Source organism: Mixophyes fleayi, chromosome 12 (assembly GCF_038048845.1).
Source record: "Mixophyes fleayi isolate aMixFle1 chromosome 12, aMixFle1.hap1, whole genome shotgun sequence".
Classification (NCBI taxonomy): domain Eukaryota; kingdom Metazoa; phylum Chordata; class Amphibia; order Anura; family Limnodynastidae; genus Mixophyes; species Mixophyes fleayi.
The window spans coordinates 64,556,088-64,572,254 of record NC_134413.1 but is presented as its reverse complement, the minus strand read 5'-3'; the positions used below and the strand labels follow the sequence as shown (position 1 = coordinate 64,572,254).

The 16,167-nt window shown below is 39.8% G+C and overlaps 1 protein-coding gene across 6 annotated transcripts in view; it reads left to right on the top strand.

Annotated features, from left to right (window-relative positions):
* The window catches only part of LOC142109290 (uncharacterized), a 42,518-nt gene that overhangs the window by 16,021 nt on the left and 10,330 nt on the right, over nucleotides 1–16,167 (top strand). For 3 of the 6 annotated variants that reach the window (XM_075193410.1, XM_075193409.1, XM_075193411.1), the window contains 11 exons: nucleotides 947–997; nucleotides 1,234–1,290; nucleotides 3,410–3,472; nucleotides 3,815–3,871; nucleotides 7,685–7,747; nucleotides 8,762–8,815; nucleotides 10,543–10,605; nucleotides 11,305–11,358; nucleotides 13,089–13,151; nucleotides 13,824–13,877; nucleotides 15,608–15,670. In XM_075193410.1, the coding sequence (XP_075049511.1) occupies nucleotides 976–997; nucleotides 1,234–1,290; nucleotides 3,410–3,472; nucleotides 3,815–3,871; nucleotides 7,685–7,747; nucleotides 8,762–8,815; nucleotides 10,543–10,605; nucleotides 11,305–11,358; nucleotides 13,089–13,151; nucleotides 13,824–13,877; nucleotides 15,608–15,670 (613 nt within the window). In that variant the 5' untranslated portion in view covers nucleotides 947–975. Of the gene's footprint in view, nucleotides 1–8; nucleotides 998–1,233; nucleotides 1,291–3,409; nucleotides 3,473–3,814; nucleotides 3,872–7,684; nucleotides 7,748–8,761; nucleotides 8,816–10,542; nucleotides 10,606–11,304; nucleotides 11,359–13,088; nucleotides 13,152–13,823; nucleotides 13,878–15,607; nucleotides 15,671–16,167 lie in introns of those variants that run through there. The other 3 variants (XM_075193408.1, XM_075193412.1, XM_075193413.1) reach the window with 3 other exon arrangements.

The window sequence follows — 16,167 nt, the reverse complement described above, 5'->3', positions numbered from 1 at the left end:
ACTGTAACATTTGCTATTTGTCAACATAAGAATATTTCACCGAGTTAACCCAACCCCCTATCTCACACTAACAGATTAGTGCGGTCGTCCACCGGTACCTTCAGGGCATGAAGAGTAACTTTGTACCTGGGCAATACCATGTTCCATTGGAGGGGGAGGAAAAATTATAATGTGATGGCAGATTTACAGTTGGGGTAGGGCATGTCCTAGATCAACTTTAAGTTTTAGTGTAAAAGTAAAGCTATCAAGTATTTGTGTACTACATGAAAAAACAGCCAGTATTTAAGTTATGTGCAAAATAATAAACTCATTTGCACCCCTTGCATTGTAACATTGGTTTGTCCCAAAGAACATTTACCCCCTTTATGCCTTACTTTCCTTAATGACTGAGGCCCTTAGAGTTTGCTAAATGCAGAAGAGTCCTGGTACTGCTAGATAACTTTGGATGTCAGAGCTGCAGGGGGCAGGATCCAATGCACGGACCACAATGACACCCAGTCATAAGACTCTGAGTCAGTAATCACTGGGGCTACGGCTTTATTAAACACATGCTGGAGAAGGATTCTCACTGAAGTTACTAATAGTGTATAAGATACTACTTAATAATTAGCTAATTACTCTGTACTACCTAAAGCATTTGTAAAGCAAGAAAAACAGGATCTCAGCAGGAGCCCCTGATGTAGGCACTATATAAATAAAATGTTACCCTGTTAATAATTGAATATCTCAAATAGCAACTTTGAACTAACAACACATTGACACATTATATTTTACTCCTCACAATTGTCCTACTAAGCTCCTAGCTAGTCAGCATCTAGTTTGAATTATTACATCACAGAACGCATCATAATGGAACCTTGGGCTGATGTCCTAGACTTCAACAGCTTGAGTCTTTTGAGGTGAAGTAGAGTCGGAGTAATGATGTGTTTATACACAATTGTTTTAGGAATATTAATTATTCATTGTGGAAATGGAATGCGGATACCTACAACTGGAGGTAAGTGGACATTGCAGTTATTTAAATTATTTGGGAATGATGGTTTAATAGAGCATATTTAAAATAATTTTAAGCTGTTATCTCCATCCTGAAACAGTGATAACAGAACAGGTCATGCGGCAGTACAAGTCTTACCGGGATATTAGTGAATAAAATTCTCTATTTTTAACTATTTTTAAATGACCTTCTTTGTTACTGTAAGAGAAATAATCCTATTTTTTTTTCTTTTATGAAAGGTATCAATTTGGAGTCACTGCCAGTGACAAACATTGAGCAAGGTGATGACCATACAAGTGAGTAACCAAAATCCCTTCATCCCCCTAATCTGCTGTAACAAATGTACAAACTAATGGGCTAATGGACCAGTTAAATAAACTGTGCTTCTCTGGACCACAGCTTCCCAAATATGGGTTCTGTACCCAAGTATGCAAACAGCAGGAAAAAACAACAAGAAGAGCTGAAACCAGATATATTTAAAAGTATAGATCTAATACTAATACAATCTAAAATAAGATCAATAAAAATGTATATAATTTAATAAGCTGTATAGGCTCCAGCCATGATATTAAAGAGGTCACAAGATCTTAGTGATCACTATGTTAAACACAGAACCTTTTGATTATCAACAGTAGTAGATCTATAGCGATGACCTATAACTTATAATAAAATTGGGTGAATATAGCACAATTGTCTAATACTTCTCGAGCAAAAAGAAGCAGGTGGTTCAGTTTCCCTCAATTATAGTTCTCCACATTATTGAAAGTCCATTGTCCTTTTCAATAGAGAGATTAGAGGCAACAAACACTTCTAAAATATATAATATGTCCAGTCCCGATATTGTGCAGCTAACCCCGGGATTGTAAATGTCCAAAATGGTCCCAAATATGTAGCGCCAAACACAGCGTAATCTGCTGTAAACCTATCTTCCCAAACCAGGACAAAAGGGAGGAAGAGCAACTATGTAGCTCTCTGATAGCAGAAAGCTGGAATAAGTAACTCAATGTAAATACAAGACAAGGTCCTATGTGTCATTTAGAAAGGGATATTGCAGTAGACGTGTTGAAGATCTCGAGTATTAACAACACAGCAGAGAAACAGAAGGTGGATATTTGTAGGACACTAATAGGCTTATGATGTAAATCTTCAAATCATTTTTTGTATTTCACTATAATCATGTAAATCGCGTCTGAATTGTTAGAAACCATCAAAATTAAAATTAGAGATACAAGTTCTCACCTCCTGTCTTCAGAAGTTTGAATTTCCCACCCAGCACAGTCTCTAGGATAGAAAGGTATCTTGTTCTCCCGCTGTGCTGAGTGCCAGCTGCTATTGGTGGTATCCCACCGATGTGTTATACTGGGTGAGTAATTCACTAGGTGGACTCCACTTTATTTACATAATAGAATATAATTAGTTATTTAACACAACATGTAATTTCAGTTTCACTTGACCAAATGATTTATTCTCATTATCTAGACTTTATTATAAACATAGGGGCAAACGCAGGATAGGATCTGTAGAGGGGGGTTTCCTCACCATGCCACCAGTGGGTGTGACCAGCATGCATGGGGGCGTGGCTATAATATTAGACAGTGCTTGGCTGCTCTCCAACTCTTCCTATCCCCATAATATACATGGGCAATGCTGCGTGCACTACTGTTAGGTGCACACAGCTCTCCCTTTTCAAGCAGAGCCGTGTGAAGCGGGGGCAGGGTCCAGCCACCTCAATTATACAGTGCCCCAGGCTTGGAGGGGGTTTATAGGCACTAGGAAACCCCCCTCGGTTTGCCTATGAAACATTTATTTATAATTTGTGCTTTTGTCTCTAAGGCTCAGATTCAGTTAGGCACAAAGTGCCTCCAGAACGGATCTGGAGGTACCCTTGCTTACCATATTCAATTAGCTGCGGACATCACGGCTACACGTCAGCTGCACATTTTTTATGTTAATAAAATACCGCAGCATCACAGATTTCCCTTCACAACCCTATGGAGAGCAAACAGAAATCTGCGATGTTGTGGTAACGTATTAACATTAAAAAATGCACATCCACATGTAGCCGCGATGTTCGTGGCTAACTGAATAGGCCCCTAATACCTTTATATAAGCTAAGAAGATTTGTTTATATATTATTGCTCTTACAAATTACACTACTCTTTGTGTATTGGGTACAATTGTATCACTTTGCTCTCCAAGGGCAAAGATGCTAAAAAAAACTTTGCAGGCCGATAAAGAGACATTACTTGAAAAAGGACAGAAGAAAGAGAGTGCTTGTAAAAGTACCTGCTGTAATTGCATTACTGTTTAGATACACTCTTCCAAAATATATCTAAACATACCTGAATATGTAGATATTGAAGAGCATTTCAGGTAGCACACAGTAAGTAATTTTTTTTTTCTTCATATGAAAAGAGACCTATGTGGGGTCAGCAGAGGATACAGAGAATACAGTCCGGCACCAGGATGACGGCAAAAGTGAGTAGCCGATGGAGGGAGGAGGAATAGGTGGATGGAGGGAGGGAGGAGGAATAGGTGGATGGATGGAGGGAGAAGGAATAGAGGGAACGTGGAATGGACAGAAGGGTGGATGAAGGGATGTAGGGAGGGATGGGTAAGAAAAGCATTTTTTTTAAAAAAAAATTCAATTATTATCTCCATCCGAAAATGGCGATAACATAGCAGGTAATGCACAGTATTACTGAGATTAATGATATAGATTAACCTGCTTTCAATTATATTTGACTATTTTTACTCCTTTTCTTTGTTACTTTAAGAAATATAATTCTAAATTTCTTGTTTATTTTTTATATATGAAAGGTATCTATTTTGATTCACCACCAGTGACAACAAACAATCAAGATGATGACCACACAGGTGAGTAGCCAAAATTACATCATCCCCTAATCTGCTGTAAACCTATTTTCCCAAACCAGGACAAAAGGGGGGAACAGCAACCATTTAGCTCTTTGACAGCAGAAAGCAGGAATAAGTAATTCAATGTAAATACAAGACAGGGTCCTAGGTTTCATTTAAACAGGGATATTGCAGTAGATGTGTTTAGGATACGCCCTTTTCTTACTCAACATGCTACCAAAACTCTTATCCATTCTCTCATTGTCTCCCGTCTTGACTATTGCAACCTCCTGCTATCTGCCAATTATTCACATATAATTTCAAAGTTTCACTTGGCCAAATTATATTATTTTTAATTAACTATTCTTTACTAAAAACATTTCTTTATAATTTATGTTCTTGTCTCTAATACCTTTCTATCAGCTAAGCAGATTTGTTTACTTTTATTGCTCTTACATATGACACAGCTCTTTGTGTATTGTGTACAATTGTATCCACACACTTTGTTCTCCAATGGCAAAGCTGGTTAAAAAAAATTTTGCTGACCGATAAAGAGACATTACTAAGAAACAGACAGAATGATGAGATTTGTTTTAGTAAAAGTCACTGCCTTATTTGCTTTGCTGGTTAGATACACTCTTCAAAAAGGTATCTAAATGTACCTGAATAAGTAGATATTGAAGAGCGTTTCAGCTAGGACACAGTAAGTAATCATACCTGTATACACACCCCACCACTGCATCATATGCTGACGTCAGCAGGAAATGATGCAGTGTAGAGGGTGGGCAGTTAGGTAGATCTATACTATAACCACACCCCGCAGGGAGGAAGCCCCTCACTATATACAGATTTATTTACCTAACAGTGATACAAGGTAGAACCTGTATGTGCTGAGTAGATACTAAGAGGTTCATTACATCTAATTTAAAGGAGAAACAAATATCCAGCAAGGAGGACACATCCTTTAGTGCATTTACAATCTTCTATAACTATATTTTTATGTTATTTAAGAAAAACATTCCTAATTGTTTATTTTTCTTTACATGAAAAGAAATTTATATGAAGTCACCAATGGAGACAGAGAATACGGTTCAGCACCAGGATCACGGCACAGGTGAGTAGCCGAGAGAGAGGGGGAGGAGGAGGAATCGGTGGATGGAGGGCGGGAGGGAGGGAAGAGGAATAGGGGCAGGGAGGGAGGGTGGGAAGGAGGAGGAATTGGGGGATGGAGGGAGGGAAGGAGGCAAAATAGGGGGAGTGAGGGAGGGAGGAGGAATAAGTGTATGGTGGGAGGGAGGGAATAACGAGGAATAGATGGATGGAGAGAGGGAATAGGAAAAGATGGCTGGATGGAGGGAGGGAGGAGGAGGAATAGATGGATGGATGGAAGGAGTGAGGAGGAGGAATAGGTGGATGGAGAGAGGGAGGAGGAATAGGGGGAGGAGGAATAGATGAATGGATGGAGGGAGGGAGGAGGAGGAATAGGTGGATGAAGAGAGGGAGGAGGAATATGGGGAGGGAGGAGGAATAGATGAATGGATGGAGGGAGGGAGGAGGAGGAATAGATGGATGGATGGAGGGAGGGAGGAGGAGGAATAGATGGATGGATGGAAGGAGTGAGGAGGAGGAATAGGTGGATGGAGAGAGGGAGGAGGAATAGGGGGAGGGAGGAGGAATAGATGAATGGATGGAGGGAGGAAGGAGGAGGAATAGGTGGATGAAGAGAGGGAGGAGGAATAGGGGGAGGGAGGAGGAATAGATGAATGGATGGAGGGAGGGAGGAGGAGGAATAGGTGGATGGAGAGAGGGAAGAGGAATAGATGGATGGTTGGGCGGATGGATGGATTAAAAAGGGACTTTTAAAGTTTTTTTAAACTGTAATCTCCATTCTGAAATATCGATAACGTAACAGGTAATGTGACAGTACAAGTTTCACTATGAAATTAGTGAAATAGGTTTCCTTATTTTTAACTGTTTTTGACTATTCTTATCTGATTCTCTTTGTTACCTTAAGATATATAATTCTAATTGTTTTATTTATATATATGAAAGGTATTGATATGGAGTCACCAGTAGTGACAATTGAGCCAGGTGGTGACCACACAGGTGAGTAGCCAAAATTACATCATCCCCTAATCTGCTGTAAACCTGTTTCCCAAATCGTGACAAAAGGGAGGAAGAGCAACAATTTAGCTATTAGTTAGCAGAGAGCAGGAAAAAGTAACTCAATGTAAATACATGACAGGGTCCAGGGTTTCATTTATAAAGGGATATTGCAGTAGACGTGTAGAAGATCTCATGTATTTGCAGCACATCGGAGAAACAGAAGGTGGATATTTGTAGGACCCTCATAGACTTATAATGTAAATCTTCAAATCTTTATTTGTATTTCATTAAAAATTATTTCCGTACAATTATGTAAATCCCAGTTGACGTGTTAGAGACCACTTAAGTTAAATGTAGAAATACAAGTTTTTGTGCAAGAAAGATAATGAAGTACTGAAGATCTCATGTATCACATCATCGGCAAAGAGGACAATATTATAGTTGCTCCCGATGCTCTTTTCCAAAATTAGAAATGAAAGGGAAAGTGGGCAGCTCTGTCTTTTTACGACTGACCAATAGCGTTCATATTCCTGTCTTACAATTGTTGTGTAAGAAATAAAATTGAATGAATTTAGCCTGTAATCCAGAACTTTGGATTTACCTATAGTTTCTGCAGTTAGATGAATCTTTTCCCATTTTTGTAATAGTATCACGATAAACATGTCAGTGGATGATGGGGGTTTGATGCACCCTCCTAAAACAAGTCTTCTAGTTGGAGAGTTTATAATTTGTTATATAAAAAGCAGCCATGTCTGTTTCTGCATCCTCATGATATGATCATTGTAATTAACCAGCACATTATATATTTGATTGCATAAATTAGATGTTGTCTGTAACACAGCGCAGTACTTCAGGATGGTTATATCCAGCACATGATGTGTAGTATGACTCTTGTCCAATCATGGGGCACAATCAGTTATCACCTCCTGTCTTGTGAAGTTTAAATTTCCCACCCGGCACAGTTATTAGTATAGAAAGGTTTCTTGTCCCCCTGTGCTGAGTGCCAGCTGCTATTGGTGGTATCCCACCGATGTGTCATACTGGGTGAGTAATTCACAACGTGGACTCCACGTTATATGGATCATAGTACTTAGTTAATTACATAACACAAGAGGTAGAAACAGATCTTTTCAAAATATCACTTGGTCAATTGATATATTGTTCATTATCTATACTGTACTAAAACATTTATTTGGAAAGCTGATAAAGAAAACTTTACAGGCCGATAAAGAGACATTACTGGGAAAAAGACAGAAGGAAGAGATTTTTTTTAGTAAAAGTCACTGCCTTATTTGCTTTGCTGGTTAGATACACTCTTCAAAAAGGTATCTAAATGTACCTGAATAAGTAGATATTGAAGAGCGTTTCAGCTAGGACACAGTAAGTAATCATACCTGTATACACACCCCACCACTGCATCATATGCTGACGTCAGCAGGAAATGATGCAGTGTAGAGGGTGGGCAGTTAGGTAGATCTATACTATAACCACACCCCGCAGGGAGGAAGCCCCTCACTATATACAGATTTATTTACCTAACAGTGATACAAGGTAGAACCTGTATGTGCTGAGTAGATACTAAGAGGTTCATTACATCTAATTTAAAGGAGAAACAAATATCCAGCAAGGAGGACACATCCTTTAGTGCATTTACAATCTTCTATAACTATATTTTTATGTTATTTAAGAAAAACATTCCTAATTGTTTATTTTTCTTTACATGAAAAGAAATCTATATGAAGTCACCAATGGAGACAGAGAATACGGTTCAGCACCAGGATCACGGCACAGGTGAGTAGCCGAGAGAGAGGGGGAGGAGGAGGAATCGGTGGATGGAGGGCGGGAGGGAGGGAAGAGGAATAGGGGCAGGGAGGGAGGGTGGGAAGGAGGAGGAATTGGGGGATGGAGGGAGGGAAGGAGGCAAAATAGGGGGAGTGAGGGAGGGAGGAGGAATAAGTGTATGGTGGGAGGGAGGGAATAACGAGGAATAGATGGATGGAGAGACGGAATAGGAAAAGATGGCTGGATGGAGGGAGGGAGGAGGAGGAATAGATGGATGGATGGAAGGAGTGAGGAGGAGGAATAGGTGGATGGAGAGAGGGAGGAGGAATAGGGGGAGGAGGAATAGATGAATGGATGGAGGGAGGGAGGAGGAGGAATAGGTGGATGAAGAGAGGGAGGAGGAATAGGGGGAGGGAGGAGGAATAGATGAATGGATGGAGGGAGGGAGGAGGAGGAATAGATGGATGGATGGAGGGAGGGAGGAGGAGGAATAGATGGATGGATGGAAGGAGTGAGGAGGAGGAATAGGTGGATGGAGAGAGGGAGGAGGAATAGGGGGAGGGAGGAGGAATAGATGAATGGATGGAGGGAGGGAGGAGGAGGAATAGGTGGATGAAGAGAGGGAGGAGGAATAGGGGGAGGGAGGAGGAATAGATGAATGGATGGAGGGAGGGAGGAGGAGGAATAGGTGGATGAAGAGAGGGAGGAGGAATAGGGGGAGGAGGAATAGATGAATGGATGGAGGGAGGGAGGAGAAGGAATAGGTGGATGGAGAGAGGGAAGAGGAATAGATGGATGGTTGGGCGGATGGATGGATTAAAAAGGGACTTTTAAAGTTTTTTTAAACTGTAATCTCCATTCTGAAATATCGATAACGTAACAGGTAATGTGACAGTACAAGTTTCACTATGAAATTAGTGAAATAGGTTTCCTTATTTTTAACTGTTTTTGACTATTCTTATCTGATTCTCTTTGTTACCTTAAGATATATAATTCTAATTGTTTTATTTATATATATGAAAGGTATTGATATGGAGTCACCAGTAGTGACAATTGAGCCAGGTGGTGACCACACAGGTGAGTAGCCAAAATTACATCATCCCCTAATCTGCTGTAAACCTGTTTCCCAAATCGTGACAAAAGGGAGGAAGAGCAACAATTTAGCTATTAGTTAGCAGAGAGCAGGAAAAAGTAATTCAATGTAAATACATGACAGGGTCCAGGGTTTCATTTATAAAGGGATATTGCAGTAGACGTGTAGAAGATCTCATGTATTTGCAGCACATCAGAGAAACAGAAGGTGGATATTTGTAGGACACTCATAGACTTATAATGTAAATCTTCAAATCTTTATTTGTATTTCATTAAAAATTATTTCCGTACAATTATGTAAATCCCAGTTGACTTGTTAGAGACCACTTAAGTTAAATGTAGAAATACAAGTTTTTGTGCAAGAAAGATAATGAAGTACTGAAGATCTCATGTATCACATCATCGGCAAAGAGGACAATTTTATAGTTACTCCCAGTGCTCTTTTCCAAAATTAGAAATGAAAGGGAAAGTGGGCAGCTCTGTCTTTTTACGACTGACCAATAGCGTTCATATTCCTGTCTTACAATTGTTGTGTAAGAAATAAAATTGAATGAATTTAGCCTGTAATCCAGAACTTTGGATTTCCCTATAGTTTCTGCAGTTAGATGAATCTTTTCCCATTTTTGTAATAGTATCACGATAAACATGTCAGTGGATGATGGGGGTTTGATGCACCCTCCTAAAACAAGTCTTCTAGTTGGAGAGTTTATAATTTGTTATATAAAAAGCAGCCATGTCTGTTTCTGCATCCTCATGATATGATCATTGTAATTAACCAGCACATTATATATTTGATTGCATAAATTAGATGTTGTCTGTAACACAGCGCAGTACTGCAGGGTGGTTATATCCAGCACATGATGTGTAGTATGACTCTTGTCCAATCATGGGGCACAATCAGTTATCACCTCCTGTCTTGTGAAGTTTGAATTTCCCACCCGGCACAGTTATTAGTATAGAAAGGTTTCTTGTCCCCCTGTGCTGAGTGCCAGCTGCTATTGGTGGTATCCCACCGATGTGTCATACTGGGTGAGTAATTCACAACGTGGACTCCACGTTATATAGATCATAGTACTTAGTTAATTACATAACACAAGAGGTAGAAACAGATCTTTTCAAAATATCACTTGGTCAATTGATATATTGTTCATTATCTAGACTGTACTAAAACATTTATTTGGAAAGCTGATAAAGAAAACTTTACAGGCCGATAAAGAGACAACTGGGAAAAAGACAGAAGGAAGAGAGTTGTGTTAGTAAAAGTACCTGCCTTTTTTGCTTTGCTGGTTAGATACACTTTTCCAAAATGTATCTAAACGTACCTGAATAAGTAGATATTGAAGAGCGTTTCAGGTAGGACACAGTAAGTAATCATACCTGTATACACACCCCACCACTGCATCATATGCTGACGTCAGCAGGAAATGACGCAGTGTAGAGGGTGGGCAGTTATGTAGATCTATACTATAACCACACCCTGCAGGGAGGAAGCCCCTCACTATATACAGATGTATTTACCTAACAGTGATACAAGGTAGTACCTGTATGTGCAGAGTAGATGCTAAAAGGTACATTACATCTAATGTAAAGGAGAAATAAATATACACCAAAGAGGACACATCCTTTAGTGCATTTACAATCTTCTGTAACTATATTTCTATGTTACTTTAAGAAAAATATTTTTAATTGTTAATTTTTCTTTACATGAAAAGAAAACTATATGGACTCAACAATGAAGACAGAGAATACGGTCCAGCACCAGGATCACGGCACACGTGAGTAGCCGATGAAGGGAGGAAAAGGAGGAGGAGGAGGAGGTGGAGGGAGGGAGGAGGAGGAGGAGTAGATGGTGGGAGGGAGGAGGAATAGGTGGAGGGTGGGAGAGAGGGAAGGATGAGGAATATATGGAGGGAAGGAGGAAAAGGTGTAAGGAGGGAGGGAGGAGGAATAAGTGGTTGGAGGGAGGGATGGAGAAGGAATAGGGGGAGGTTGGTAGGTGGAATAGGTGGATGGAGGGAGGGAGGAGGAATAGGTGAATGGAGGTAGGGAGGAGCAATAGGTGGATGGAGAGAGGGAGGAGCAATAGGTGGATGGAGAGAGGGAGGAGCAATAGGTGGATGGAGGAAGGGATGATAATTAGGTGGATTGAGGAAGGGATGACTAGTAGGCGGATGGTGGGAGGGAAGAGTAATAGGTGGATGGAGAGAGGGAGGAGGATTAGGGGGAGGGAGGAGGAATAGATGGATGGTTGATCGGATGGATGGATTAAAAAAGCATTTTTAAAGTTATTTTAAACTGTAATCTCCATTCTGAAATGTCGATAACGTAACAGGTAATGTGACAGTATAAGTTTTACTAAGATATTAGTGAAATAGGTTTCCTTATTTTTAACTGTTTTTGACTATTCTTAACTGATTTTCTTTGTTACCGTAAGATATATAAATCTAATTGATTTTTATTCTATATATGAAAAGGTATTGATTTGGAGTCACCAATAGTGACAATTGAGCCAGGTGGTGACCACACAGGTGAGTAGCCAAAATTACGTCACCCCCTATTCTGCTGTAAACTTATTTCACCAAACCATGATAAATGGGAGGAAGAACAACCATCTAGCTATTAGTTAGCAGAGAGCAGGAAAAAGTAACTCAATGTAAATACATGACAGGGTCCAGGGTTTCATTTATAAAGGGATATTGCAGTAGACGTGTAGAAGATCTCATGTATTTGCAGCACACCAGAGAAACATAAGGTGGATATTTGTAGGACCCTCATAGACTTATAATGTAAATCTTCAAATCTTTATTTGTATTTCATTAAAAATTATTTCCGTACAATTATGTAAATCCCAGTTGACATGTTAGAGACCACTTAAGTTAAATGTAGAAATACAAGTTTTTGTGCAAGAAAGATAATGAAGTACTGAAGATCTCATGTATCACATCATCGGCAAAGAGGGCAATTTTATAGTTGCTCCCAGTGCTCTCTTTACAAATTAGAAATGAATGGGAAAGTGGGCAGCTCTGTCTTTTTACGACTGACCAATAGCGTTCATATTCCTGTCTTACAATTGTTGTGTAAGAAATAAAATTGAATAAATTTAGCCTGTAATCCAGAACTTTGGATTTACCTATAGTTTCTGCAGTTAGATGAATCTTTTCCCATTTTTGTAATAGTATCACGATAAACATGTCAGTGGATGATGAGGGTTTGATGCACCCTCCTAAAACAAGTCTTCTAGTTGGAGAGTTTATAATTTGTTATATAAAAAGCAGCCATGTCCGTTTCTGCATCCTCATGATATAATCATTGTAATTAACCAGCACATTATATATTTGATTGCATAAATTAGATGTTGTCTGTAACACAGCGCAGTACTGCAGGATGGTTATATCCAGCACATGATGTGTAGTATGACTCTTGTCCAATCATGGGGCACAATCAGTTATCACCTCCTGTCTTGTGAAGTTTGAATTTCCCACCCGGCACAGTTATTAATATAGAAAGGTTTCTTGTCCCCCTGTGCTGAGTGCCAGCTGCTATTGGTGGTATCCCACCGATGTGTCATACTGGGTGAGTAATTCACAACGTGGACTCAATGTTATATAGATCATAGTACTTAGTTAATTACATAACACAAGAGGTAGAAACAGATCTTTTCAAAATATCACTTGGTCAATTGATATATTGTTCATTATCTATACTGTACTAAAACATTTATTTGGAAAGCTGATAAAGAAAACTTTGCAGGCCGATAAAGAGACATTACTGGGAAAAAGACAGAAGGAAGAGAGTTGTGTTAGTAAAAGTACCTGCCTTTTTTGCTTTGCTGGTTAGATACACTCTTCCAAAATGTATCTAAACGTACCTGAATAAGTAAATATTGAAGAGCGTTTCAGGTAGGACACAGTAAGTAATCATACCTGTATACACACCCCACCACTGCATCATATGCCGACGTCAGCAGGAAATGACGCAGTGTAGAGGGTGGGCAGTTAGGTAGATCTATACTATAACCACACCCTGCAGGGAGGAAGCCCCTCACTATATACAGATGTATTTACCTAACAGTGATACAAGGTAGAACCTGTATGTGCAGAGTAGATGCTAAGAGGTACATTACATCTAATGTAAAGGAGAAATAAATATACACCAAAGAGGACACATCCTTTAGTGCATTTACAATCTCCTGTAACTATTTTTCTATGTTACTTTAAGAAAAATATTTTTAATTGTTAATTTTTCTTTACATGAAAAGAAAACTATATGGACTCAACAATGAAGACAGAGAATACGGTCCAGCACCAGGATCACGGCACACGTGAGTAGCCGATGGAGGGAGGAAAAGGAGGAGGAGGAGGAGGTGGAGGGAGGGAGGAGGAGGAGGAGTAGATGGTGGGAGGGAGGAGGAATAGGTGGAGGGTGGGAGAGAGGGAAGGATGAGGAATATATGGAGGGAAGGAGGAAAAGGTGTAAGGAGGGAGGGAGGAGGAATAAGTGGTTGGAGGGAGGGATGGAGAAGGAATAGGGGGAGGTAGGTAGGTGGAATATTTTAATGGAGGTAGGGAGGAGCAATAGGTGGATGGAGAGAGGGAGGAGCAATAGGTGGATGGAGAGAGGGAGGAGCAATAGGTGGATGGAGGAAGGGATGATAATTAGGTGGATTGAGGAAGGGATGACTAGTAGGCGGCTGGTGGGAGGGAAGAGTAATAGGTGGATGGAGAGAGGGAGGAGGATTAGGGGGAGGGAGGAGGAATAGATGGATGGTTGATCGGATGGATTGATTAAAAAAGCATTTTTAAAGTTATTTTAAACTGTAATCTCCATTCTGAAATGTCGATAACGTAACAGGCAATGGGACACTATAAGTTTCACTAAGATATTAGTGAAATAGGTTTCCTTATTTTTAACTGTTTTTGACTATTCTTAACTGATTTTCTTTGTTACCGTAAGATATATAAATCTAATTGATTTTTATTCTATATATGAAAAGGTATTGATTTGGAGTCACCAATAGTGACAATTGAGCCAGGTGGTGACCACACAGGTGATTAGCCAAAATTACGTCACCCCCTATTCTGCTGTAAACTTATTTCACCAAACCATGATAAATGGGAGGAAGAACAACAATTTAGCTATTAGTTAGCAGAGAGCAGGAAAAAGTAACTCAATGTAAATACATGACAGGGTCCAGGGTTTCATTTATAAAGGGATATTGCAGTAGACGTGTAGAAGATCTCATGTATTTGCAGCACACCAGAGAAACATAAGGTGGATATTTGTAGGACCCTCATAGACTTATAATGTAAATCTTCAAATCTTTATTTGTATTTTATTAAAAATTATTTCCGTACAATTATGTAAATCCCAGTTGACTTGTTAGAGACCAACTAAGTTAAATGTAGAAATACAAGTTTTTGTGCAAGAAAGATAACGAAGTACTGAAGATCTCATGTATCACATCATCGGCAAAGAGGGCAATATTATAGTTGCTCCCAGTGCTCTCTTTACAAATTAGAAATGAATGGGAAAGTGGGCAGCTCTGTCTTTTTACGACTGACCAATAGCGTTCATATTCCTGTTTTAAAATTGTTGTGTAAGAAATAAAATTGAATGAATTTAGCCTGTAATCCAGAACTTTGGATTTACCTATAGTTTCTGCAGTTAGATGAATCTTTTCCCATTTTTGTAATAGTATCACGATAAACATGTCAGTGGATGATGGGGGTTTGATGCACCCTCCTAAAACAAGTCTTCTAGTTGGAGAGTTTATAATTTGTTATATAAAAAGCAGCCATGTCTGTTTCTGCATCCTCATGATATGATCATTGTAATTAACCAGCACATTATATATTTGATTGCATAAATTAGATGTTGTCTGTAACACAGCACAGTACTGCAGGATGGTTATATCCAGCACATGATGTGTAGTATGACTCTTGTCCAATCATGGGGCACAATCAGTTATCACCTCCTGTCTTGTGAAGTTTGAATTTCCCACCCGGCACAGTTATTAGTATAGAAAGGTTTCTAGTCCCCCTGTGCTGAGTGCCAGCTGCTATTGGTGGTATCCCACCGATGTGTCATACTGGGTGAGTAATTCACAACGTGGACTCAACGTTATATAGATCATAGTACTTAGTTAATTACATAACACAAGAGGTAGAAACAGATCTTTTCAAAATATCACTTGGTCAATTGATATATTGTTCATTATTTAGACTGTACTAAAACATTTATTTGCAAAGCAAATAAAGAAAATTTTGCAGGCCGATAAAGAGACATTATTGGGAAAAAGACAAAAGGAAGAGAGTTGTGTTAGTAAAAGTACCTGCCTTTTTTGCTTTGCTGGTTAGATACACTCTTCCAAAATGTATCTAAACGTACCTGAATAAGTAGATATTGAAGAGCATTTCAGGTAGGACACAGTAAGTAATCATACCTGTATACACACTGCACCACTGCATCATATGCTGATGTCAGCAGGAAATGACACAGTGTAGAGGGTGGGCAGTTAGGTAGATCTATACTATAACCACACCCTGCAGGGAGGAAGCCCCTCACTATATACAGATGTATTTACCTAACAGTGATACAAGGTAGTACCTGTATGTGCAGAGTAGATGCTAAGAGGTACATTACATCTAATGTAAAGGAGAAACAAATATACACCAAAGAGGACACATCCTTTAGTGCATTTACAATCTCCTGTAACTATATTTCTATGTTACTTTAAGAAAAATATTTTTAATTGTTTATTTTTCTTTACATGAAAAGAAAACTATATGGAGTCAACAATGAAGACAGAGAATACGGTCCAGCACCAGGATCACGGCACACGTGAGCAGCCAATGGAGGGAGGAAAAGGATTAGGAGGATGGAGGGAGGAGGAATAGGTGGATGGTGGGAAGGAGGAGGAATAGGTGGAGGGTGGGAGAGAGGAAAGGAGTAGGAATAGATGCATGGTGGGAAAGAGGGAAGTAGGAGGAATAGGTGTAAGGAGGGAGGGAGGAGGAATAGGTGGATGGATTGAAGAATGGAGGGATGGAGGAGGAATAGTGGGAGGCAGGTAGGAAGAATAGGTGGATGGTGGGTTTATGGGAGGAGCAATATGTGGGTGGATGGAGGGAGGGAGGAGGAATAGGTGGATGGAAGAAGGGATGAGGAATAGGTGGATTGTGGGAGGGAGGGAAGGAGGAGAAATAGGTGAATGGTGGGATTATGGGAGGAGCAATTGGTGGGTGGATGGAGGGAGGGAGAAGCAATAGGTGGATGGAGGGAAGGAGGGAGGGATGGAGGAGGAATAGGGGGAGGGAGGTAGGAGGAATAGGTGGATG